The 24,356-nt window shown below is 36.3% G+C and overlaps 1 protein-coding gene across 4 annotated transcripts in view; it reads right to left on the reverse strand.

Annotated features, from left to right (window-relative positions):
* GALNTL6 (polypeptide N-acetylgalactosaminyltransferase like 6) overlaps positions 1-24,356 on the reverse strand; it is a 503,056-nt gene that overhangs the window by 19,705 nt on the left and 458,995 nt on the right. For 3 of the 4 annotated variants that reach the window (XM_026678886.2, XM_087963330.1, XM_087963329.1), the window contains exons 9-11: positions 19,631-19,738; positions 15,608-15,829; positions 6,624-6,740 (exon numbers count right to left, since the gene is read on the reverse strand). In XM_026678886.2, the coding sequence (XP_026534671.1) occupies positions 6,624-6,740; positions 15,608-15,829; positions 19,631-19,738 (447 nt within the window). The remainder of the gene's footprint in view (positions 1-6,623; positions 6,741-15,607; positions 15,830-19,630; positions 19,739-24,356) is intronic. The other variant, XM_087963331.1, reaches the window with a different exon arrangement.

Below are 24,356 nucleotides of genomic sequence, written 5' to 3' on the forward strand. Positions count from 1 at the left end.
ATTGGATTGTAATATCTACCTGGGTGAAGTGTGGATTCAGAAGTCCTGATTTAGTGCCTGAAAGCTGTCAATGCATGGATGGAAAAACAGACTTAACTCAAACAAGATGGAATGCATTTAAATCAGAAACATACTGCTTCCAGAATAAAGCCACTTTGATGATCAATTGTGCTGTTTTCCTTGAGGGAAGATAGATTGCAACTTGAGTTCTGTGCTTACAGTTCTTGCTGTAAGAATAGGAGGTCAAGTGCATCTGTCTAGTTTTAGTTCGTTACACCAATTGCACCACTGCCTGGAATCGAATGCACTAAGGATAATCACTTATGCCCTTATTATCTTACAACTGGATTACTGCTATTAGCTCTACATAAGGCTCCCTTGAAAGTCATCTGGAAAATTCAGTTGATTAAAAAATATAATGGTCTATGTACATACTAAGGAGAGCTAGTACTGCCATGTAATACACATGCCCTGGTTGCTATTGTGCTTCCAGTGTAATTCAGGTTGTTAATAAATATCTATAAAGCTCTACATAGTTAAGGACCTGGCTGCCTGCCTTTAAGAGACTGCCTTTCCCAGTAAAGATTTTTCCCACCCAGCTCAGACAAAGGGCATCTGTGTGTGGGCCCCAATCTTATGGAACAAGTAGGAGGCAAGGTGGCTGCTCTGCTTGTGGTTAATCATGAGAAATTGGCTCTTTTGGAAAACCTTTCAAAACAGATGGTGTAGCATTGTTAAAACCAGAATAATTTTATTGTTTTGTGTTGGTATTATTATATAATTAAGCTATTTATTTTGCTTTATTTCTATATACTGCCAAGAGCTCTTTGGATTCAGGTAGTTAATACATCTTATAAATAAAGTTATGTCTTTAATCTAGATCTCTCTGACCTTTTGAACCATGACAAACTTGTTATATTTATTATGCATTAGTTTAAATCAAGAATAATAAATCAACATTGTTTCTCGCTGCCTTTGGAACAACATTATATTGCATATAGCTTTGCTGAAAAATAAAATCCATATATTTGAATAATCATTTATTCTTCAAATGATTTTATTCACCTCATCATTCTTTCTCAATTTACTATAACTTTTGATAAGCTCTCTATCTTAATGCTTTCGGACTCTCAAAATCTCTAAAAAAATTTAGGATTATTATTTTTCTTTCCTGCCTTGGTTCAACTTGGAAGTCTATTTGTCTAGCACTGCTCTCTGCTGATATTTTGGGGAACTACAGATTTTGAATTAAAAATATAGGCCTGTTAGAAAAAAAAGAGTTACTGGTATGGGGATATCTATTTTTAGGATCAATTTTTAAAAAAGTTTTATCACAGTCATAGACCAGAGACCAGAACAAATAAAAACACTTAGTAAATATACAATTAAAAATTCTGGAATAAAATAAATAACAGAAAATCTATGATAAAATCCAGTCTGTCAATTACACCTGATCTACTATACTAAAATTACAATCCATAAACTATGAGGCCCATAGTCAGTTTAATACTAAAAGGAATAAAGAACAAGCAGTGCAAAGGGTTTACCACATTTGTTGTACAAAATAGCTAAGATGGATTAGACACGTGTTTCCGATGAATCCCCATTAAGTCAATGATTTCTTGAGCTTAAATCTATATATTGAATAAATCAAAATCAATGTGCAGGAAAAGTAAAGAAAAAAAAGGTGAGAAATTGAGCTAATATATACCACGTTCCTAATCTATCCCCCAATCAGCAGCCTCTGACACCTATTGACTGAAAGGTTGATTGACTGGTTCAATCAATTAGAATAGAACTGGAAGGGAACTTGGAGATTTTCTAATCCAACCCCCTGCTCAAGCAAAAACCCTATACCATTTTAAACATATCCAGTCTCTTCTTAAAGATCTCCAGGAATGAAGCACCCACAACTTCTAGAAGGCAAGTTGTTCCACTGGTTAATTGTTCTCCCTGTTAGAAAGTTTTTCCTTAATTCCAGGTTGCTTCTCTCCTTGATTAGTTTTCATCCTTTGTTTCTGATCCTGCCTTCAGGTGCTTTGGATAATAGATTGGCCCCATCTTCTTTGTGTCAGTCTGTAAATACTGGAAAACTGCTATCATGGCACTCCTAGTCCTTCTTTTCTCTAGACTAGCCATACCCAATTCCTGCAACCATTCTTCATAAGTTTTAATCTTTGGGCTCTTAATTATCTTGCTCTTCTCTGAACTTTTTCCAAACTCTCAAAATGAAAATCATCAAAGGAACTTTCATGGTTCAACATCAACTGGATCTTCCCAGTTCTATTCAACACCCTAATTACAGCATACTGGAGTAGCTTAAATAGCATGAATATTTCCTTGCAGAATTAAAAACATGTGCATAATTCTGATATTTTAATGGGTCTTGTTAACCAAAACATTTTACACTAATGTGTAAACTAAAAAACATTTTACACTGCCCAGCACTGCCATTCTTCCACATCATTGATATGGAAATTGGTTTGAAACTGATAGGAGTTTTGTTTATTTATCTTGTAAACCTAAATAAGAGATTAGAAAGTATCATAGGGATGTGGAATATATTGGGTGATTCTGGCTACGTTCATTTGTTAGTCCCTTGCAGCACTTACTGACAGTTCCCTTCAACTTCACTCTATGCTTGACTGATGGGTCAACTGGGGTACTGACTGAAATGAAATCAAGTTCTCCCAAGGCTCACCTCAACCCTTCTCCTGCACTTAATATCTACATATTGGGTTACTTTCTAGATATGGGTTCTCTTCCAAAGACCACTAGATATGCAGTTAAACAAAAGGCCCAGTACTATTTCTGAAGAATGTTAAATCAATGCTCAGAAATAGTCTGACTGGCAATTTAGCAAGGCAGAATAATCTGTCCCTTAGGCAATTTGAAAGACAGTTAAAATCTCCATCTCAAGCAACCACTCTCACTCATCTAAGTCTGCCTCAATACGTACATTAAAGACAGCAATTAATAACTGTTTTCCTTTTTGGCATGTGATTCTGGATGAAATGGGAAATAATCCAGGGAAGTCCACTAATTACTGGCCTTAAGTTGTCCCACATTAAAATTGCAATAACATCACTAAATTATCAGCCTTGTCACTGAGGCTACTGGAAAAGTGCAAATTATAATAACTTACTTTTATATCAGCTCAAGGCCTGAGATAATGTGTTCTGATTTAGCAAAGATGCCTTCTTTGATAAAGTGACTAAATTGGTGGATCAGGGAAATGCTTGGACTTCAGTATGGCATTTGACAAAGTAGACCACAGCCTATTTCTTGGTAAGACAGAACAATGTGGGATAGGCAGTGTCACCATCAGGTGGATTCATAGTTAGCTGACCAACTGCATTCAGCATGTAGTCCTTAATGGAACTACATCTATAGGGAAGGAAGCATACACTGGAATACCTCAAGGTTCTGTCTTAGGCTCAATACTCTTCAACATCTTCATAAATGATCTAGATCAGGAAATATAAAGGGAATTTGTCAAATTTGCAGATGACACTGGGAAGAATTGCCAACACTTTGGAATATAGACTCAAGACTTAGAAAGGCCTTGATGGACTTGACTATTGGACCCTATCCAACAAGATGCAGTTCAATGGTGAGTAAAGTAAGGTTCTGTAGTTAGGCAGGAGAAATCAAATGCACAGATTTAGAAGAGGCAATACCTGGCTCAATAATAGTAACTATGAAAAGGTTCTAGATTTATTTATTTTATTTATTTATTTATTTTGATTTGTCAATCGCTTACAAGATAATAGGTATAAGTATATACATAGTTATGAATACATGAAATAGGTACATATAAGAAAAATAAAAGAAACAATAGGACAGGGACGGTAGGCATGTTGGAGCGCTTATGTACGCCCCCTACAGACCTCTTAGGAAAGGGGTGAGGTCAATGGTAGACAGTCTAAGGTTAAAGTTTTTGGGGTTTGGGGAAGAAACCACAGAGTCAGGTAGAGTATTCCAGACATTGACCACTCTGTTGCTGAAGTTGTATTTCCTGCAATCAAGTTTGGTGCGGTTAACCTTGAGTTTGTATCTATTGTGTGTATAGTTTGTATCTATTGTGTATTCATTGACAGGTAAGTCATTGCAATGTATGATTTTATACACCATACTTAGATCAGACCGAAGACAGCATAATTCAAGGTTTTCTAGGTCTAGAATTTTGAGTCTGGTGGCATAAGGTATTCTACAACGAGTAGAGGAGTGGAGAACTCTTCTTGTGAAATATTTCTGGACTTTCTCAACTGTGCTAATATCAGATACGTAATGTGGGTTCCAGACTGATGAGTATTGGTTCTATTGTATTGGTTTTATTGTATTCGAGTATTGGTCTGTTTTGTATGCTCTAGTTAGCAGCGTGATATTACCAGAGAAAAAGCTATGTAGGATTAGGTTAACAACTCTTAATGCCTTTTTGGCTATGTAGTTACAGTGGGCTCTAGCACTTAGATCATTAGACATGAGTATTCCAAGGTCCTTTACAGAGCTTGGATCATCAACAAGGTCTTGACTATTCAGCTTATATTTTATTTTCTGATTTTTTTTGCCAATATGTAGGACAGAGCATTTATTTGTTGAGATTTGAAGTTGCCATTTCTTTGACTATTCTGATACATAGTCAAGATCTTTTTGAAGGGTAGCAGTATTGTCTGTGGTATTGAACAGCTTTACATCATCAGCGAAGAGAATGCAGTTGCTCTTAATGTGTTCACACAGGTCATTTATGTAGAGTATGAAGAGAGTTGGTCCTAGAACACTGCCTTGAGGGACACCACTATTGACAGGTACATAATTTGAAAGGACACTCCCAATTTTGACCATTTGTTGTCTGTTTGACAGGAATGCTTCTGTCCAGTTATGTAGGTGTCCAGAGATAACGTAAGATTTTAGTTTTAGGAGTAGTTTGTCGTGTACCACTGAATCAAAGGCTTTACAGAAGTCTATGTAGATTGTGTCTATTGCTTTGCCCTGATCGAGTTGTGTAGTCCATATGTTTTTGCAGTGTAAGAGTTGCAGATTACAGGATAGTTTTTTTCTGAAACCAAATTGTTTATTAGAGAGTAGATCATTTGTTTCTAAGTGGAGGATAATGGATTGGTTAATAATTGATTCCATGACTTTACAGGTGACGCAGCATAAAGAGATTGGTCTGTAATTTTCAACTAGGCTGGGGTCTTCCATTTTGAAGATGGGGATGACTGTGGCTTGTGACCATAGGTTAGGCAAGGAGCTGGTCCTGAAAGATTTTTCAAAGATTATGCTTAGAGGTTCTGCTATGTCAGTGGATAGCTTTTTTAAGAAGTAGGCACATATTCCATCTGGTCCAATAGATAGAGATGGTTTTAGATTGTGTAGTGCTTTTTCAACATTTCAACATCTTCTGTAAAATCGATATGTATTAGATCATTGTAGTTTTCTGTGGTTCGGATAGGAAATACTGGGCATGATCCATTGCTGTTTACAAATACTGAGCCAAAGAAAGTGTTAAAGATGTTGGCTTTAATGGTGTCGTCATTGCAGTCTTTACCATTAGGTCCTATCAGGGGTGGGATGGACCTTGAGTCTTTTAGTTTGTTGTTTACAAAATTGTAAAAAGCACGGGTGGAATTGGTGCATAGAAGGTTTTCCTCTTGTTTAATGTGATAATTGGTGCATTCAGTCTTTATCTGGTGGCATAAATATTTGTATCGGCTTTTGAAGTTGGCAACGTGACCAGATTTGTTTTTCCGCCAGTGATCTTTTTTTGGATTGAAGTTTCCTTATTGTTATGGGTAATCTGTTTTTTTTTGTTTGGGGAGTTGTTATTGGTACATATAGTTTGATGACTCTTTTGACTTCAATTAAAAATATGTTGTAATGGTCTTCAACAGTATTGCATCCAGTGAATAGAGATTGCCAATCAAGGGATGAGAGATCGTTGTCTATAAGATCATAGTTGCCTTTTTTGAAGTTATAATTGGGAATTACATCATTGTGATAATTTTTGTGTGGATGTATGTTGAGACAAAAGTCAATCATATTGTGGTCACTGTTGGAAAAGGGTTCTTTAGTTTGTATTCCGTAAATTAAATTCAAACTATTGCAGAAGATGAGATCGAGGCATTTATTAAGTCTAGCATTATTGGTTACTAGTTGTTCCAGTCCCAGATTTGTAACAGCATTGTAGAAGGTTGCATGTATGGGTTCAGTTATACATTTGTTTAGGGTCCAGTTAATATGAAGTAGATTGAAGTCACCAAGAAAGATAAAAGCGTGTGGGCAGGATGTTGCCCATGTTAGTAGTGAATTTAGCTTGTTTACATGTTCGATGTCATAATCAGGTGCTCTGGAACTAAGGAGAAATTTCCTGACAGTGGGAATGATTAAGCAATGGAACAGCTTGCCTTCCAGAATTGTGCGTCTTTCATTGTGAGAGTTTTTCAAGAAAATATTGGACAGCCATTTGTCAAGAACTTATAAGGTCTCCTTTTTTGGGCAGAGGCTTAAACTAGAATACCTCCAAAGTTCCACCCAAGCCCTATAATTCCAAGAGCTTCTAGTGTGATCAATGCATTAAAAAAATAAAACAACCCTAAAATATACTTGCTGTCTTAACATACCTGCTCATGTGACCATGTCCGTTCAGAGCCATCCTTCACACATATATCTAGTCTGAGTTCAGTGCCTGTTCCACCATGCTTACTGTCCATACAGAGATTAGCTGCCACATTTCGAATCTGTAAAAATTAACAAATCTATGTTAAGCATCACAACACAGCTTGGAAAATGCTGATTTGTCTGGAAAGAAAGCAAAGAAACTTTTGGTTTTTTTGTCAATTCAGTTCAGTACCATATTGATAAGAAGTTTTACTTTTGGCTAAAAATCAGCTGCATTTTGCTTTTTTATAGCCTATAAGAATGGAAGGTGATTTATGAGAAAGATATCTGTTAATTGAATGTGGGGGAGTAAAGGAGGAGTATCTGGAGAATCAAAGTTCATATTGCATGTTTGCCTTTACAATAACTATAAAGAACTTTGTTGCAGATTAATTTGTAATTACTTCTTTGTACCGATTTAATGGTATGACAGGATGCACTACCTATTCTTTTAACATTACAGTATCTTGCAGTTACAGTATCTTTAACATTACAGTATCTTGCAGTTGAGTACTGGTATTGGATTTGAGTAAATTTTTATTTTTGTCACTGTAAATGGACAGAAGCTAAATAAAAAAGAAACGGTTTTATCAAAACTGGAAAAAAAATCTTTGTCAAATCAAGGTGACAAGCCATTGTGAGAGGTGAGGAGGAGTCTGCTCAAGAAAAGTAGTATGTTTTGCCTTACATTTGAGTTGTGTCTGCTTAGTTTTCAATGGTTTTGCACAAGAGATGCACAGTAAAGCCTTGGATTTGGTGTATCCCAATCTACATTCATTGCTATTGTATTTATATGAATTGAATCAAAACGTCAAAATTTCTTAGGATAAATTTTGGCACTTGAGCTCAATTGATTATAAGTTGTATTGATATCAACTGTATGCTGCTCAGGAACTGGATATTACAGAGAAATATTGAGGTTTAAACAGCTCTTTCATACTAGTGTAAGGGTCTTCAAACTTGGCAAGTTTAAGACTTGTGGACTTCAACTCCCAGAATTTCTGAGCTATCATGACTGGAGGAGGAATTCTGGGAGTTGAAGTCCACAAGTCTTAAAGCTGTCAAGTTTGAAGACCCCTGTATTCTCGACTAATGTTTCTGTTGGCCAATTTCTCAAAAGCAATTGGTTTGGTGATCAGTGAAAATCTTCACTATTGCTGATCTTGTAATTAAGTGCACTCTTTAACTGACCTGATAATTAGGGGAGTAAATAAAGTTGCTGTGCCTTGTTTATCCAAATTTCAAATTCATTTGGTGTGCAATTTTGAGCCAATTTTCCTCATCTGCATTTAGAACACACTCAATAGAAGGGAATATTTGTTGATCAATACTCTAATCAAGAAACTAAAGAGAAAGCTACCTCTCCACCAGAACTGGCAGGGTAAGCTACTGTATGTAAAAATATAACAAAGCCCACACTTGTACTGATAAGGGTACCCAGTTGGATCATGAAATGTTTATTTATTTATTTATTTTATTTGATTTGCCAATTGCTTACAAGATAATAGGTATAAGTATAAACATAGTTATGAATACATGGATACATATAAGAAAAATAAAAGAAACAATAGGACAGGGATGGTAGGCACGTTGGAGAAGTCCATGATTTTGTCTTAGTGTAATCCTTTGATAGCTAAAATATGAGAGGCAGGGAGAATGACCTTTCTCATAAGCTTCACAGAACAGCATTTAAAATGGAAATATCTCCTTTGGTATGCACTACTGCTAAACAAAACAGACAACTGTGAACCTAGATCAGGCCCCCAAGGAGCTATTACTGGAACAGAGCAAAACCTAGCTAAAGTATCCTACCTAAAATGATATATATTTTCTAAGAGATTAAAGCATTTTTATTTCTGATCTTGTGATAACAGTCACCACATAACAGAGTAGAAATGGCCTCTGATTGTTGTCATGTGCATTTGCCTTAGCAAACCTTATATAGTGATACCTTGGTACTCAATTGCTTTGAAACACATCAAATTTGGTACTCAGTGCATTTTGGTATGAAAATTTTGTTTTGTTTTTCATTGTTTGTTTGGTATTCAGTGCACCAGCTAGAACCTGACAGTATAGGCTGCCTTGTGACTCACTATACTCTTCCTTATGGAAATATTTGTTTGGTACTCATAATTTTTGATAATCATTGCAGCTCTTGGAATCAATTGATTATAAGTACCGTGGTACTACTGTACAAGTTTTCTTTTTTTAAAAAAGGAATGATTTAAGTGATTTAGTAATAGTAGTGACTTTTGATACTGATATTACAGTGCATGTGTTTTTTTTAATGTTTATAAAGTTATCTCTTTTCTTGGATATTCTTTATTCTTTTTTTTTTTTGCTTATATTAATGTTAGATGCCTAGATGCCTTGTAAGTAGGCAGACATGTAAATTGAAATAGCTAACTAAATAGACTGTGTGCTTTCAGCTGAGCTGTGTAAAGTTACCAGAACTGTTTTTATAGGAGAAATTGTTTGAAAATATCCATATATGGAGTGCTAATGTCAAGAAAGCAATATTTATTTTATAATTTAATGTTTAGAAATTTCTGTAATTGTTTTGCTGAAAACAAGTTATAACATCAGGCTCTGGAAATTCAATTTGTCAGCTTTCCAGATCAGCTCTAAAGATTACACAAAAACATCATCTTTCAACAACATGCATAGAAAATGCACTGTCCCATGACACAGCAGATAATGGATTATAGTCCATACAATACAATACTTCTGAGTGAAAAACTATCCATTCATAGCCTGTGTCAGCCAGCATTAAAAATGTGTGTATGTACCATATGTACATCCATCCACAAATAAAAAAAAATGCATGCTAGATAAAGCAAAAAAGAAAGGACAGAAGGTAGGATAGGAGAAATCTATTTTCTGAAGAAAGTTTCAAGAAATTACACACATTAATTTTGTGAGAAAAAATATTATTGATTCTCCATAACTTTAAAATCTGTGAGGCATTTGCAATCTTTGTTTGTAAAATCTATGTTTTAGTAACAAAGGAGAACAAGCAACTTAGAATTCTGCCTTGGCAGAAAAGCAAGGAACAAGACATCCACAGTATTCCACTAATTCCAGGATTACCTCATTTAATTTTTTCCTTTTGGATTAATTTCTTGCTGGTTCACTATGTAACCTTGTTAATGCAGTTCAGAAAACCCCAGGTAACCTTTGGCTAGATAGACAGTTAAGTCTGCTGCTTCAAGTCTGGAAATAAATTCTTCAACTGTTGCAGGTATTCTTCCAAACAGAGTTGTAAATAATGATATTCTCCAGATATGCGTCATAGTACCTTCCCTACAGGAAGTCTATTACAACCAAAAGGCATATTTGAAATGAGAATAGCCCCTGAATTGTGATAAAAGTTGTTTTCTCTGGAGGTTGCCTGGAGACAAATTTGTGTATAGACCTTTCTAAGTCTGGCTTAAGTATTTTACTTTCTCAGTTGAACTAGTTGGTCATCTACTATAGGCAGAGGGTAATTATAAACTTGATTTCTTACTTGTGCTAAATTAAGTCTATATAAAATATGATTTAGTTTGAGACTTTTGTCTTAATTATCTGTAGAACATCCTGTGTGTCACGTCTGCCATCTTTGGCTTGGTGTCTTGCTAGTATCTTGCCACCAAAGGCTAGAAGAGAGGGAGTGGGGAGAGGAGGAACAAATGGGCAACAAACCTGTATGGGTACATGATAGGAAACAGAGAACAGAGAAGCTCAGAACCAGTTTGCACCAGCACTCAAGGCCATGAGCCAGGAGAAAGAATGTGGATTATCGCAAACATCTCAGTGTTCTCAAAACACCTAGGCTAATATAGGTGAAGACAGACTGGTCATGAGAGGAGGGAAGTGCGAATTGGGAAGTCTTCTACTCCAGGGCTATCAAACTCCCAGCCCATGGGCCGGATGTGTCACATGGGCTGGATGTGTCACACGCTGGCCACACCCATGCCCAGTTTAGCAAAAGGGAAAAAAGTCTCAACATGTCATATGATGCCGCATGACAACGTGAGTTATATATCACACTAGTAAAGATAAGGTCCAGCTTCTGTTGTTGAACAGAAAGAGAAATTATGATTTAAAGCCTTAGTACGATAGGAGGTATTGATGGAATCAAAGATATTGCAGACAAGATGCAGCGATATACATATAGATGTTTAGAGCTAGAGCAAGTCCTGAAATTAGCACAGAATACCAAGAGAAAAGAGATCAGCTCCCGTGCAAATTCAAAGTAACCAATTAGCTGGGCAATATATACGTTCTTTGGTCTGAAGACTGTGAAACATAATAATGAAAACTTTTGATGTTGTAAAGTGAATGCAATATTTGTGTTATAATTTTAATTGTTTTGAGATCTTTACCAAAGGGAGAGGAACATCCACCTCCCCACTGGCTCCCCAGAGGGCTGTGTGCTCAGTCCCTACCTGTACTCACTGTACACACATGATTGTGTATCGTCTGACCCATCCACTGTGATTATTAAGTTCACAGATGATACTACCGTATTGGGTCTCATTACAGGTGGAGACGAAACAGCGTACAGGGGGGAGGTTCAAAAATTATCCTCATGGTACCTAGAAAACAACCTGCACCTAAACATCAGCAAGACAAAGGAGATGGTGTTAGACTTCCAGAAGAAGAGAGAGGAACCCGCCCCACTTTACATTAAGGGGGGCTGTGTGGAGAGAGTTTCCTCCTTTAAATTCCTGGGAGTCTACCTCAGCAAAGATCTTACCTGGAAAATCAATACAATCCAGGTGGCCAGAAAGGCCCAAAAGAGACTCCATTTCCTTAGGAAAAAATTAAGTGACTGATGACCTCCTTCTACCAGTCCACAATAGAAAGCGTCCTCACATATTTCATTATGGTGTGGCATGCTGGCTTGACGGCCGCAGATAGAAAGACGTTACAGAGGGTGGTGAGCACAGCACAAAACATCGTGGGCTGTTCCCTGATACCACTAGATGACATCGCTAGGGCTCGCTGCCTTAGAAGAATGAGGAAAATTCTCAGGGACGACTCACACCCCGGTCAGCACTTCTTCACTCTCCTACCATCGGGTAGGAGATATAGAAGCATAGCCAGCCGCACCAACAGGCTGAAGAACAGTTTCTACCCGTGGGTTGTCAGACTTCTGAACAGAAAATAACTTCATGTCAACACAGTATGATAGATTTGCGAGGCCGGCACATTGTGCAACAAGGTCACATAGTATAATCAGATTGGGTTTAGGTTAGAGACTTCTGTCCTCACTGTGAGTTTTGTTGGGGGACACACACAAAGGGAGGCTTAGCCAATCTCATTGTACACATACTGTACTCTGACAATAAAAAGGTAATAATGGAAGTGATATATGGCAGAATCCCACTGTTATTTTTATTGTTCTGCTTTGCATCTATGAAGTTATTCCTAACATATAGCACTCAGAAATAGATTCACTACTCAAAATGAGATGACAAATGCAGAATTATTGCTTCCCACAATTTGTAAATTATCATTCTATAGGTGCTACCTAAAGTTGCATTTGCTTTTTTGTAGCCACATTTTACTGTTGACTCACTTAGCTTATGATCAGTCATAAAATAATTGACCAGTTGTGACCAGCACTGTTTTATACTAATTGCTTATCTTTCAGCCGAACACACATTCCTGGACTATGATTGGAAATGAGAAAAGAGATGGAAAACATGTACATTAATCAGCACTATATAAAGTCACAAAATAAATGTAGCAACAGTTATTTGATTGACCCAGGCTCCATTTTCCAAGCAGTAATCAGATTATGGTTTTATCTAAATGATGACTCTGTAAGTTTCATCTGCCTGTTGAAAACTAGGTTTGCACGGCTTAGAAAAATACCAAGTGACACTTCAGCAGCAGAACGAACGCTGGAAGTGGCAACTAGAGTGCTAAATAAAGCAATCTGCAGAGTTTGGAATATATGGCAGACAAAGTCTGAAAAAGCTGCTCAGTTGAATAAACTGTTCAGATAATGTATTGTCCTTGATTACCACAGTCAGTGCCTTTACATTCTTCTCAGAGTCACTGTCATGCCATCTTACAAGATAAAAGCTTTCAAATCCCACAGATTTACATAATAAATCTTATATTAAAAATGTCATGAGCTGTAAATAGGGTGCCAATAGGGGAAAAAAAAACCAAGGATACAAAATTAAAAAGAGGGAAATATATATTGCTCCTTCAATTCATTTGACTTTAAATCAGTGCTATATCTGGCTTAGCCGCAAGAATTAGCTTGGAGAAGAAGAAAAATGCAGATTTCAGAAATTAGATTCTCTGTTCCTCAGTTTGTGCAATCATGCAGGTTTCATCTGGAGTCTCTTATTTTTCTTTCTCTGTTCTATTAGTTTTGTTTAGGCCTTTACTATCTCATTTTTACAATATCCCAACTATCCTATACTGTTTTTACTTCTGATATACCCATAGAATCCTTCCTGTTCTTTCCCTTAGTTTGTTGAAATCAGCTTTCTTAAAGTCCAAAATGCTAGTCTGACTTTATTCAGCCACCTGTCCCTGCATTATGGTGAATTCTAGTATGACATGATCACTATGTTCCAAAGTTCCTATAACTAACATTCCCTCAACCTTTTCATCTCTATTAATAATAATTAATCCAGAATAATTGACTCTCTCTTTCCCTCCTCCACTTTTTAGGAGATAAAGTTGTCACAAATCACCACTACACACTCTTTTCTGTTTGGAGAATTTAGCAGGTTCTTCCTTTTTGTGACAGTTTGAGCTACATTTCTTCCTGTCACTGGAATATTAGATGAAGGGGGAGGACATAAAATCAATTGTTCAACTCCAGTGGCAGGGACACTCTTCTTGGTTTTGTTGTTGTTGTTGTTCCTGTTGGGTTTTGTTTTTTGTCCTCTGAGTGATATGTTGCCATTGGTCTTCCTCTAGCTGCCCAAACATTTTGGGCACCACAGACCGGTTCTATGGAGAGAGATTTTTCTATGGATGGGAGGGGTAATGGTTTCACACACTGCCTGCATCCTGCGCTGGTGCGGATGAAGCTTTGCTTGCTTGGGCAGTCTAGCTGTTGGCACATCGCATCCCAATGCAAGTCCGCAGCCCAGGGTTTGGGGACCCCTGCTCTAAGGCTTCATTTTTCCTTGCAGTTGTTTCTTCCTTGCTGTGTTTAATTTGAATACAGACTTCAGCCTTTCTGAGATATTCCTCATTTTCATGTATGAGACTCAGAGTGGCAGATATAACTTTAAGTCCTCCCGCTTTATCCTCTAGCAATCTGACCCGTTTGCACTTGGTGCAGATATAATTTGAGTCCTCCATGGCCTGCAATACAAACATAGCATACATCTTGCAGGTCATTACGGGGTTAAACCTCTTTCTCCATGACTTTGTTACTGTTTAGGATTTGTGCCACTGGTTGCATTTACATAGCACCAGAAGTTGCTTGAACAAGGATTTGCTCATCATGAGCTCCACGATATCCCAGTTCTCCAGCTAACAGTCAGCAACTACTTGTTTGTGTTGATTCTCAGTGACCACATAGATTTTTTTTCCAGAAACATATACACATATGTGTGTGCATGCTTCCATGTACTCAACCACACACTTAAAATAAAATGTTTAAGGCCCCTGCAAAGATTTGGTTTGTGTGGCTGAACTTCTTTTCACTGAGATTGTTCTCTTCCTGACACACTGGAATACGTTTTTTTCTCTAACATATCCTGATATTGGGAAGTAGAAATTATTGAAAGTGATCTCAGCACAAATTTAGCTTCATTCCACACAGTGAATAGCTCTGTATGAAGATTTGTACTATCCTACATCTCAGAAGCAGCTATTAGGATCCTTGAAGAATGAATGAACACCTCTATTCATATGGAAAAAAAAACCCAGCTTTTTCATGCACCTCTCCAAGGAGCGGGTAGATTGAGGAGCAATTGAAAGAAAGCTGTCTGCACAATAATTACCATTCTGCAGTATAGCCAAAGAATTCTACAAAATCCTGATAAGGGATAAATGTCACCCTGTCCATCTTTTATCTTTCCATTAATTATTATATTCATTGTTCATAAATTAATTCACAATTATGTAGTTAAGTATGTAATATTGATAAATATAATTAAAACCTAAGCATGTATACCTCTATATATTTTATTTCAAATTAAACATTCTGTTCATTTGGATTGTGATTAAAAAGTATTGGGCTTAATTTTGCCCATAAGTTTATCTGGGCATGTTTGGGAGAAAGCATGGGAAGAAAAGCTATAGCAACAAACACACCAATAGATCTCCTGTTGACAAGCTAATTGGAACTACCCTAGTTATTGACTGAAACCTAACAGGAAATTAGTAACAAAACATAGCAGTAAATAGACCAAGAGGATCAAATATTTCAAAACATCACTTGGAATTTGTTCAGGCTGACTCAAGCAATTGTATTTTTGTCTCAATGTGAACAAAACAATAACAGGAAACTTCTCTATCAAGTTACTATGCACATACAAATATGTTTACCCAAAAGGAAGACAAATCTGAATTAAAGATTATTCTTTATCTTCACAAGAGAAAATTAGACTGACACATCATCATTTCCACTGTACTATATTCTAAAGAAGAGTTGGGTGAAATTTAAATATGAATATTATGCCTTGTATTTTGTAAATATGTTTTTATTAAAATGTCAAACGGGAAAAAATTAATGATGACAATACATTTTTGTATATGTACTGATAAATGATGATGGAAAAAATGAAACAGTTTTACCACTCAACAATTGACTCTTAGGTAGTTCCAGTGGCCTAGTCACTGACCATGAAAGTTAAAGCTGATTTTGTGAAATCTGTACTGTAGTAATAATAGCTTTGCTGAAAATGGATAGCTGTATCTGACTATTTTGAATAAAGATGGGATTAGGCTGAATCCTGGATTTAAATATGTTCCTCACCTCTCCCCAGGAAGCAGGTGGTGGCTCTACTGGTGGAAAATATTTGGGGACATCCCAAGCCACTGCAGCCATGAACCACTTGAAATCCTTGCACTTGAGATGCTTTCGAAGCTCCTTCTGGGCTGAAATATCACCAGTGGAAAGATGCCTGTATTCAGGTCGTCTCTGATAAACATATTCAGCAAACTCATCCATCCAAGTTTCTGCCACACGTTTCAGGTTCTGAACAACAAAAAGCAAGAAGCCTAGTTGATTTTTCTGCATTGTTTGCAGGCAGAAAAATCTTGATTCCAAGTGCTTGTTGTTATCTTTGATATATACTTAAAGTTATAGAACATCATTCTCTTAACCAGATATAGATGGTTATCCATTAGCAAATACCTTTTAAGCAAAGAGTGACAGCTTCTTAAACAACATCAACAACAGCACTCCTCCCTTACTTCAATTACTGAAAGGGGTTTAATTAACCAAATAACAGTAAAATCTCAATTAATGGTTTCAATTGAATGCTACTACTAATTCTAATTTCACTTGTTACTTAGTAAAAGAAAAATGTAATTGATTTTCTGCATTGTTTGCAGGCAGAAAAAATATAAAACTTTAAATTAATTATTTAGAATTCAAACTGAATCATACCTTTTTCCTGGCATTTAAAAAAATCTTGTGAGTCCAATCTATTATTATTTTTTTTGGCCTTTTCAGAGATTCAATTAATTAAACTCTCACTCCCATCTTTCTTTTCCTGATTTTAGTTTTGACCAACGGGTATGGTGCATTGTGTGGTATCCATAGGGATACATTGGTGGCTTATATTATGCAAATATAAGTTCCATTAAACAAGCTGATATTTGAACATTCTTGTTCCTGCAAACTGGGGCTACAATTAGAGTTTTGAAGTAATTAAAAACATTGATGCAATGAGTATGTACCAAGAGCTTGCCAGACAGATGCATTTATTAAAGAAACTGGTTCAATAGGACCTCCGGGGATGGGTCAAAGTAAACAAGTGGCAGAGATTAAGGGAAGAGAGAGAGGATGTAAGGATTTATGTGCTTATTTGTTTATGTACACATGAATGTATTTGAGTCAATTGACTGCCAGAATTAGTCCTTGACAAAAGATTTTGGAATTTTACCATTGCTGCCTTCTTATGGCTAAAGATGACATTAAACTTATGAGATTTCTCAAGGGAGGAGTTTTTCTCTCAAGATGCAAATGCGGATACAGAAGGAGATGAGTGGGGTGTGTGTGAGAGAGAGAAAGTGGAGGATTGTGATTAACCAGAATTAGTTAACTATGGAAAAAGGTGTCATGACAAAGAAGAAACAGAAAAGGAAGCTTAGGAAAAAAATAAAGTGTAGAAAAGAACTTAAATAAAACAATAGAAATATTGCCTCAGGAGTAAGCAAAGAATAAAAGAATGGAAACAAAGGTATTCTTGCTTAGCAGAATTCTCCTCGTAGTTCAAAGAGATGGAAAAACTGCACTGAAGAGCACAAGAGATTAGGAGTTTCAAATGGTACAATGAGGAAAGCAGCTAGCAAAATAAAGAGGGAGGAAAATGCCTCTGACTAAGTCCAAAGGATCTGATGAGGAAGGAGAAACAAAGTAACAACAGAGGCCATTCAATCTGAATCATGTTGATGTCTCCAGTGGCAGAGAAAGAAATATACAGCCAGGAGAGATGACAGGTTTTTAATAAGTACAGTGCTTTTAAAATGGTCGACTACAGTTAAGTGAAGAGCTTTAAAGGTATTTTTGAAAAATGAAGCAGATAAGTAGTCTCTGTACAATGGGACAGTAGTTTGATCACTGCTTTCAACAATCCAAGCTCTTGTTCTTCAGATTAACAGAGTTGGAAGGGACCTTGTAGGTCATCTAGTTCAACCCCACGCCCAAGCAGGAGCCCTTATACTATTTCAGAGAAATGGCAGTCCATCTTTTCTTGAATGTTTCGAGTAATGAAGCTCCCACAATTTCAGAAGGCAAGCTGTTCCATTGGTTGATTGTTCTCACTGTCAGAAAATTTCTCCTTATTTCCAGATCGAATCTCTCTCCATGTTCAGTTTGCAACCATTATTCCTTTTCTGGCATTTGGGTGCTTTGGAAAATAGATTGACCCCCCTCCTCTCTCTGGCAGTTCCTCAAATATTGGAACACCGCTATCATGTCTACCCTGGGTCTTGTTTTCAGAGAGATAAGGCATTGATTTCTGCTAATGTTACTTTTAAGTTTAAACATTCCAAGCACAGAGAGACCTGCAAGTTCTGCGATGTTACTTGATCATGGTGCTGTTTCAGGGAGGGATGAGCAAAGAATGCCAAGAGGGTACTGTAAGAGTATATATTTCCAGTAGGATTATCCGAGGCAACTCAGCTGACCAGCAAAAGCAAGCAAGCATCTTTATTGGGGAGCAGTGTCACAGGAAGATGCTGGAGGTGCATGATCACTTTAATTGTTTTTTTTTTTAAAGTTCACCCCACATTTTTGTTTTGGACAGAATGTTGTGAAGAATATCCATAATTTATTTCAATGTTGAATGAAGGGTGCTTTTTTTGCAAATAAAAATTAATGAAAATGATGAAGATGCTACTTCTTGAATGAAGAGGATCTGATTGGACTAGATGACCTACAAGGTCCCTTCCAACTCTGTTAATCTGTAATAACAATCACAAATACATAATTTCACATTGTGAGGGAGAAGGTGATGATAAACCATTTATGCATTTTACATGTTGATAGATCAAATAAAGTGACTGACAATATAGCATGGTGGTCTGCTCAGGTCAGATGGTACTTAACACGCTATTGAGCAAAAGGTATGGATCTACTAGTGGGTTTATGACAGGTTTCTATGGTGCTGACAAATAAAACATATATAGTTTTTTTTTCTGTAAAAACAGTGGGAATCTAGTGAGAACATGGAACATAAGAATAAACATGAAAATGTCACAGTGAAGATGAAATGTATCAACTATAAAATGATCTAAAGCATCAACATGTCCTACCGACAGCTCAGCATCAGTAATACCTGACATGCCAGGAATTCTATCATTTCCTTAGAGGCCTCAGAGGAAGACATGGATAAGCCATCATCCACAGGAGATATCACAGACACTCCCTCCCTCTCATTATAATTGCCTCCCTCCCTTCCTCCCTCCCTTCCTTCTCTTCTTTTTCCTTCCCCTCTTCCCTTCTTTTTCTTTCTCTTTCACTTTCTCCTTTCCTGTCCCTTCTTGGATGCTCAAATGCAAAAGAGGAAACGTTTCTCCTTTTGTTTTATTTTTAGTCTGGCCTCATGCAACCCACTGCCAGTGAAAATGGAGCTTGAGGTGGGGTGCACACACTCCTCTCAGGCTTCATTTTCGGCCATGATGACCTCCTACATTCCTCTACCAGTGAAAAGGGAGCTCACGGGGGGCTGAATGCAGCCCTCCCAAGCTTCTTTTTAAATGGCAGAGGCACTGTAGGCCAGACCTTCCTGTTTCCAGGGTGGTCCCGTGGGCAGATCTAAGCACCCCATGGGCCAGATTTGGCCCCCAGGCCTTGAGTTTGACACCACTGTATTAGATTATCCTGATCCATTAAAGGGCATAGCTGATATTCAGATCCCTGTCCTATTGTTTCTTTTATTTTTCTTATATGTACCCATTTCATGTATTCATATTCAGATTAAAGCTGACAACAGGCACTCCTGGTCACAGAACTGCTTCCACTTGCCCAGAAAATAAAAAAGGCAACTGATATAATGGAGATCATCTTCAAAGACTAGACAAATAGCAATTACCAGCTTTCCTTCTAGTAAATATGTTTTTTGTGGCCATTCCTATTATGGCAGCTATTCTCTATCAGGGCTCATAAATTAATATTTCTAAAATATCCCTTAAAGGAGCTTTCTTATTCTTAATTCTTCAAGATAAGATTGAAAGTTGGGAATGTGATTTTTGACTATAATTTAAAATCAAGCAAAAAAGTAATGTAGACTTTTTAAAGTCAAGGAGTTATTAAAGTCCAGGAACTTACCCTTGCTAAACTGGTACCAGATGGGACTTTATAGGGAACATATTTCCTATAGATGTGCCCAACTCTAGAACATGGAACATCAAACATGCCACCTCCACACATCCAGACCTGTGAGAGAAACAGAAGTTCAAATGTGATCACAAGAATTAAACAGCCACTGAGAATACAAGCAGATACAATATTTAAAATCTTTGAGATTTATTCTGATTGTAGTCATTTGTTTCTTTGGAAATAGAAAGAAGTATTATATAGAGCAAACATTGAACTAGGGTCTATATGTATATGATAATGTCCTTATGGAGCTGAATTTCACTTTTAATAATTTGTTGCATATATCCATGCAGTATTTTTGGAAACTATTCAGAAATAGTTTGCTAATAGCCTCATTCTGGATTTTTTCAACTTCCCTGTTGATCCTCTACTGCCTGGCTTACCATCTAAATGCTAATCAGGTCTGAATCTTTCTACCTTTTAGGCCCAAAAAAATCAACCTGATGCTATCATCTGATTGAATATCTATCCACCAATCAATTCCAACTTCTTGTGAAAAAAAAAGAAAAAGATCTTGCAATGTTGGAATTGATTGATTGAACTATTTTTTTAGTCCCACAAACTTTTGTTTCCCTGCACACAATGGCGAGAAACGTGATCAAGAAATGTGACGGAGCTGGAAATCAGGTAGGCAAACAAAATCTTGGAGGAAGTGAGGCCATGTAGGTGCCAGGTGCTGAAACAGGTCCGTCTCTCTCCAGCAGTTGCCCAGGTCCACCGGAGGGAAGGCAGGCATCTTCTGGCACTTAAACACGATGGCATTCCAGCTCTGGCCAGGAAGGGGCAGCCGGCATGGGTGCTGCAGGCATGATACCCACTCACTTCGGCACCCTCCCTGATCCTCTGGCGCTCTTGCTGGTGCTTTGGTCCTAGGCTGCCGCCTTTTGAGCAGGCCCTGCCCCCACTGCCTGAGACAGATTTCACCTGATTTCTGAATTTTGGGTAAGAAAAGTGGGCAAGGGGGGCATCCTATAAATGGGGGCATCTTAAAGATGGAAAATGTAATAATTTATCTTCTTAGGCTTTTTTACACAGAACACTTCTTTTCTTCCCTCCCTACTTTCTTCAAGATGTACCTTGAAACTGAAAAATATGGTCTCTCATTTACACACAGACAGAAACACACACACACACACACACACACATATACCCACCACATTCAGGGACATTTTCATTCCTTTGCTGAATATACATGTGAATATATTCATGGGAAAACCATAACCAACAGACTTTTTACTAAGCAAACAGTAATCAGTTCAGACTTGAATTTACAAATGGCCTAATCACTGCTCTACATTTTCTTGTTAGCACTGATTCATGTCATCTAAAAGCATATTCTCCTCCAATTTCTCAAATCACATTCAGAATGTTGCATATATTTTCATTTTTCCAAAAAATCATTGCTGAAACTTCCATTATCACAACTTACTAGAGCATAATTTGCATTTATTACCAAACTATGGATTCTTATTTTTATATACACATATAGCAAACTAGATGTCACCAAGTCATCCTTTCAAATATCTTAGCCCTTTCATTTATAATTAAACCTACCCTTGTTTGTCCCTCCATATATTAATCCATTCCATTCATACTATCTTCATTTATGTCTCATTTCTCTTAGATCATATGCAGCCAACATATCAACCTATTTTCCTGTTCTTTAATTAATTAATTAATTAATCAATTAGTTAATTAATGCTTTTTATCATTGATATTCCATGTCACAATCTTCTCTATGCCAGGTTCTAACCTGAAAACCTCATATAAATTAACATCAGATGAGGTTTTTACATAACACTTGAATCGTGAATAGAATGTAATGAATATATATTGAAGATAAAACATGTGTGTGTGCACACACACATACACACACACATGTATCAGCCCTAGTGAAATCTCTGACAGTTATAAATTCTGAAATAGCTAATACCGACAAGGTTCTAAGCAAATAACTGATGCAAGACTGGGCTTTTACATAAACAAAAGACAGATGAAAACATTTCTTCTCACTCAAAACAGAGTAGCCTCAAGCCTCGTGCTGAAGCCAGGAGAGATATTTAAATCTTAATTTTACTGTAAATACTTCTTGCACTTGATAAATAACAGTCACTGGAATTCTTTCATTAATGGCTTCCTTAGCTTTTCTACAATAAATCTCCTTATAAAGCTTTAGTGTCCTTGTGCTGTATATTCTTATAGTTTCTTGCTTAACTATTCAAGAGAAATCCAACACATTCCTTTTGAGCAGAAAGAAGGATAGTGATCACTTTGGTGAATTTTGGTCAGAACTTCACAACATGAGAAGAGCCCAAATTCTGTATTGGCAGATAGAAGAAATATTGCAAAAGAACTTATTTTAAAAAGTTGTGAATACAGTATGTGAGTATATGAGTGTATATATGTGTATCTGCTCCCCAGCATATCGAGATCTATCTACATTTTTATCTTGATTGTCTTTTCTTAGCAATGAATAACCAGAAGAAAGTGCAGAAAAACTAGAAATGCTGAAGTAAAAACATTTGGAACATAACCACAAAATATAAAATGGAAAATACAGAATAATATGTGACTTAGCAAGCTTTTATAGATAATTTAAATGCAGTATGAACCAGTTTAAAATACATTTTATAGCTATTCCTGTTTATTACTTTCTAAATGACTGAAAACTGGTTTTTTAAATATCAACTATCCTAATATATTTATGATATTCTCTGAACTATTAATATTAAAATGTAAAAACAAGCACATTTTCTCTTCCCTCACATATATACTGACAATGTAAACAGAATTACACTGTCTGAAGTTTCAGACTCAAACTGCAAAACAGAGATTTGGATAAGCAAGATGTAAAATTCAAAAAAAAATTTTATAGCAGTTAAACTCTAGTTAGCATAAACAACAATGAAATTATTTTCTTAATCCCACCATTAAAGTGAATAAAACATTTTCCAAATGAGCTATAGATCTTTTTAAGAATATAAACCAGCTGTCTATTAAACACAAGAAGTATAATTTGCTTGAGAAGTATTATATACAATAGTTATGCAAATCTTCAATACTGATTTTTTTTTTTTTTTTAGAATACACAGGAGCGGATATAAAGCACTTTATTTCTGATTGTAAAAGTAGCTGCATCTTTTCCAGCCAGTCTTCAGAAGTAGCTTCTTGCTGTCTCCACATGCATAACCACTGGAATATCTTCCAAAGTAGGTGCATTGACTGGATTGATTGGAAAAAGATGTGGCAGCTTAAATAGTATGAAAAAATAACAGAAAATGACCAATCAATATTCATTGGATCTTTATTCCACAATATATTGTTCCACGGACCTAAAACATGGGCTTCAGTGAAGGTGAATATCTTGGAAAAAATGAAAATCGTTGCATCTTGAAAGATTTTATGAGATATACTGAAACCAGTATTATAATAGAATAAAGAATTGGTCCCTGGAGATCAGGATGCATCTATGTAATTTGATTCCCACTGCATGAAAATTTTTTCAATTATTTCATTAAAACAAATATAACTCGATATTTGAAATTCTGCCTGAATAATGCTATCTTAGCCATGCACCTAAATCACCTTTTCATGTTGCAATCACTTTTCAATTCAATTTTCAATTCATTACTCCTACATATTTTGCAAGGTTACAAAATTATGTGGACATTTTTTCATCAATATTTATGAATTATGTGGACATTTTCCCATCAACATTCACTTACATGCAGTATTGTGTACACAGTGTGTAACTTGAAGGAACTTTGCAACCATGTGTAGTCTGAAAGAAATAGTTAAATATCTTAAGTGTCTTCTTAGAATTAATTCTTTAGTTCTGAATGTTAGAACACTAGGAATTTGGTTGATTTCTTCCCATCTTACCCTTCCCCTAATTATCTTTCTTTTACTATTCAACTAATTTACTTTACTATATGATTATGCAAAACAACAAAAACATGCATAAAACTAAAGATTAAGACAAAATCTAATCTTAACTGTCTAATGGGATTCAAAGCAATGAGATGTGTAATGAAAAAAACCCTACAATTGTGTAAGGTTTAGTTTTGCTTTCAGACTCACTCCTGAATTTCCAGACTAAACATAGGCTCCAAACATCCTCCTCCTCCTCCTCCTCCTGATTCCATCATCTCTTTCTCCATTTTGGTTTCACATGTTGGAGGCTTTGTCCACAATTCTTAAATACTGAACCAGTTGTCACTTCATATTGTCTTTTGGCAACTATAGTTTGGAAGCCAGATCAAAAGTACTAATATGTATAATAAAATCTGCCTACTGTATATTTAAAAAATAGTTGTTTAATGCTGGATTTTTTTAAAAAAACCAAAAAACGAAAATGAAAAATGGGATAGATTCTTGCATTCCTATTTGGAATTCTTGCTTATTAAACAATGCCCAAAACTAAGCCTTTCCAACTAAGTTAATGGCCTAACTCTCCTTTGAACCACACGTCCTTAAATTATGAGCAAAATGTTACTTTATGAGGAAATAAATTTTCGGAAGCTAAAAAATCTGTATTACTTCAAAACTTGCTTTTAAATTGTGACAGTGTTTAAAATTAGTTTCCTTGAAAAAAGTAAGCAGCTGGAGATGAAATCCCCAGAAATATAAAATAACATAAATTCATTACACTAAAGGTTAATATATTACTTTATTT

This window comes from Notechis scutatus, chromosome 4 (genome assembly GCF_049901735.1).
Source record: "Notechis scutatus isolate UNSWTSFEM ecotype Mainland chromosome 4, rNotScu1.2, whole genome shotgun sequence".
NCBI classification, from domain to species: Eukaryota; Metazoa; Chordata; class Lepidosauria; order Squamata; family Elapidae; genus Notechis; species Notechis scutatus.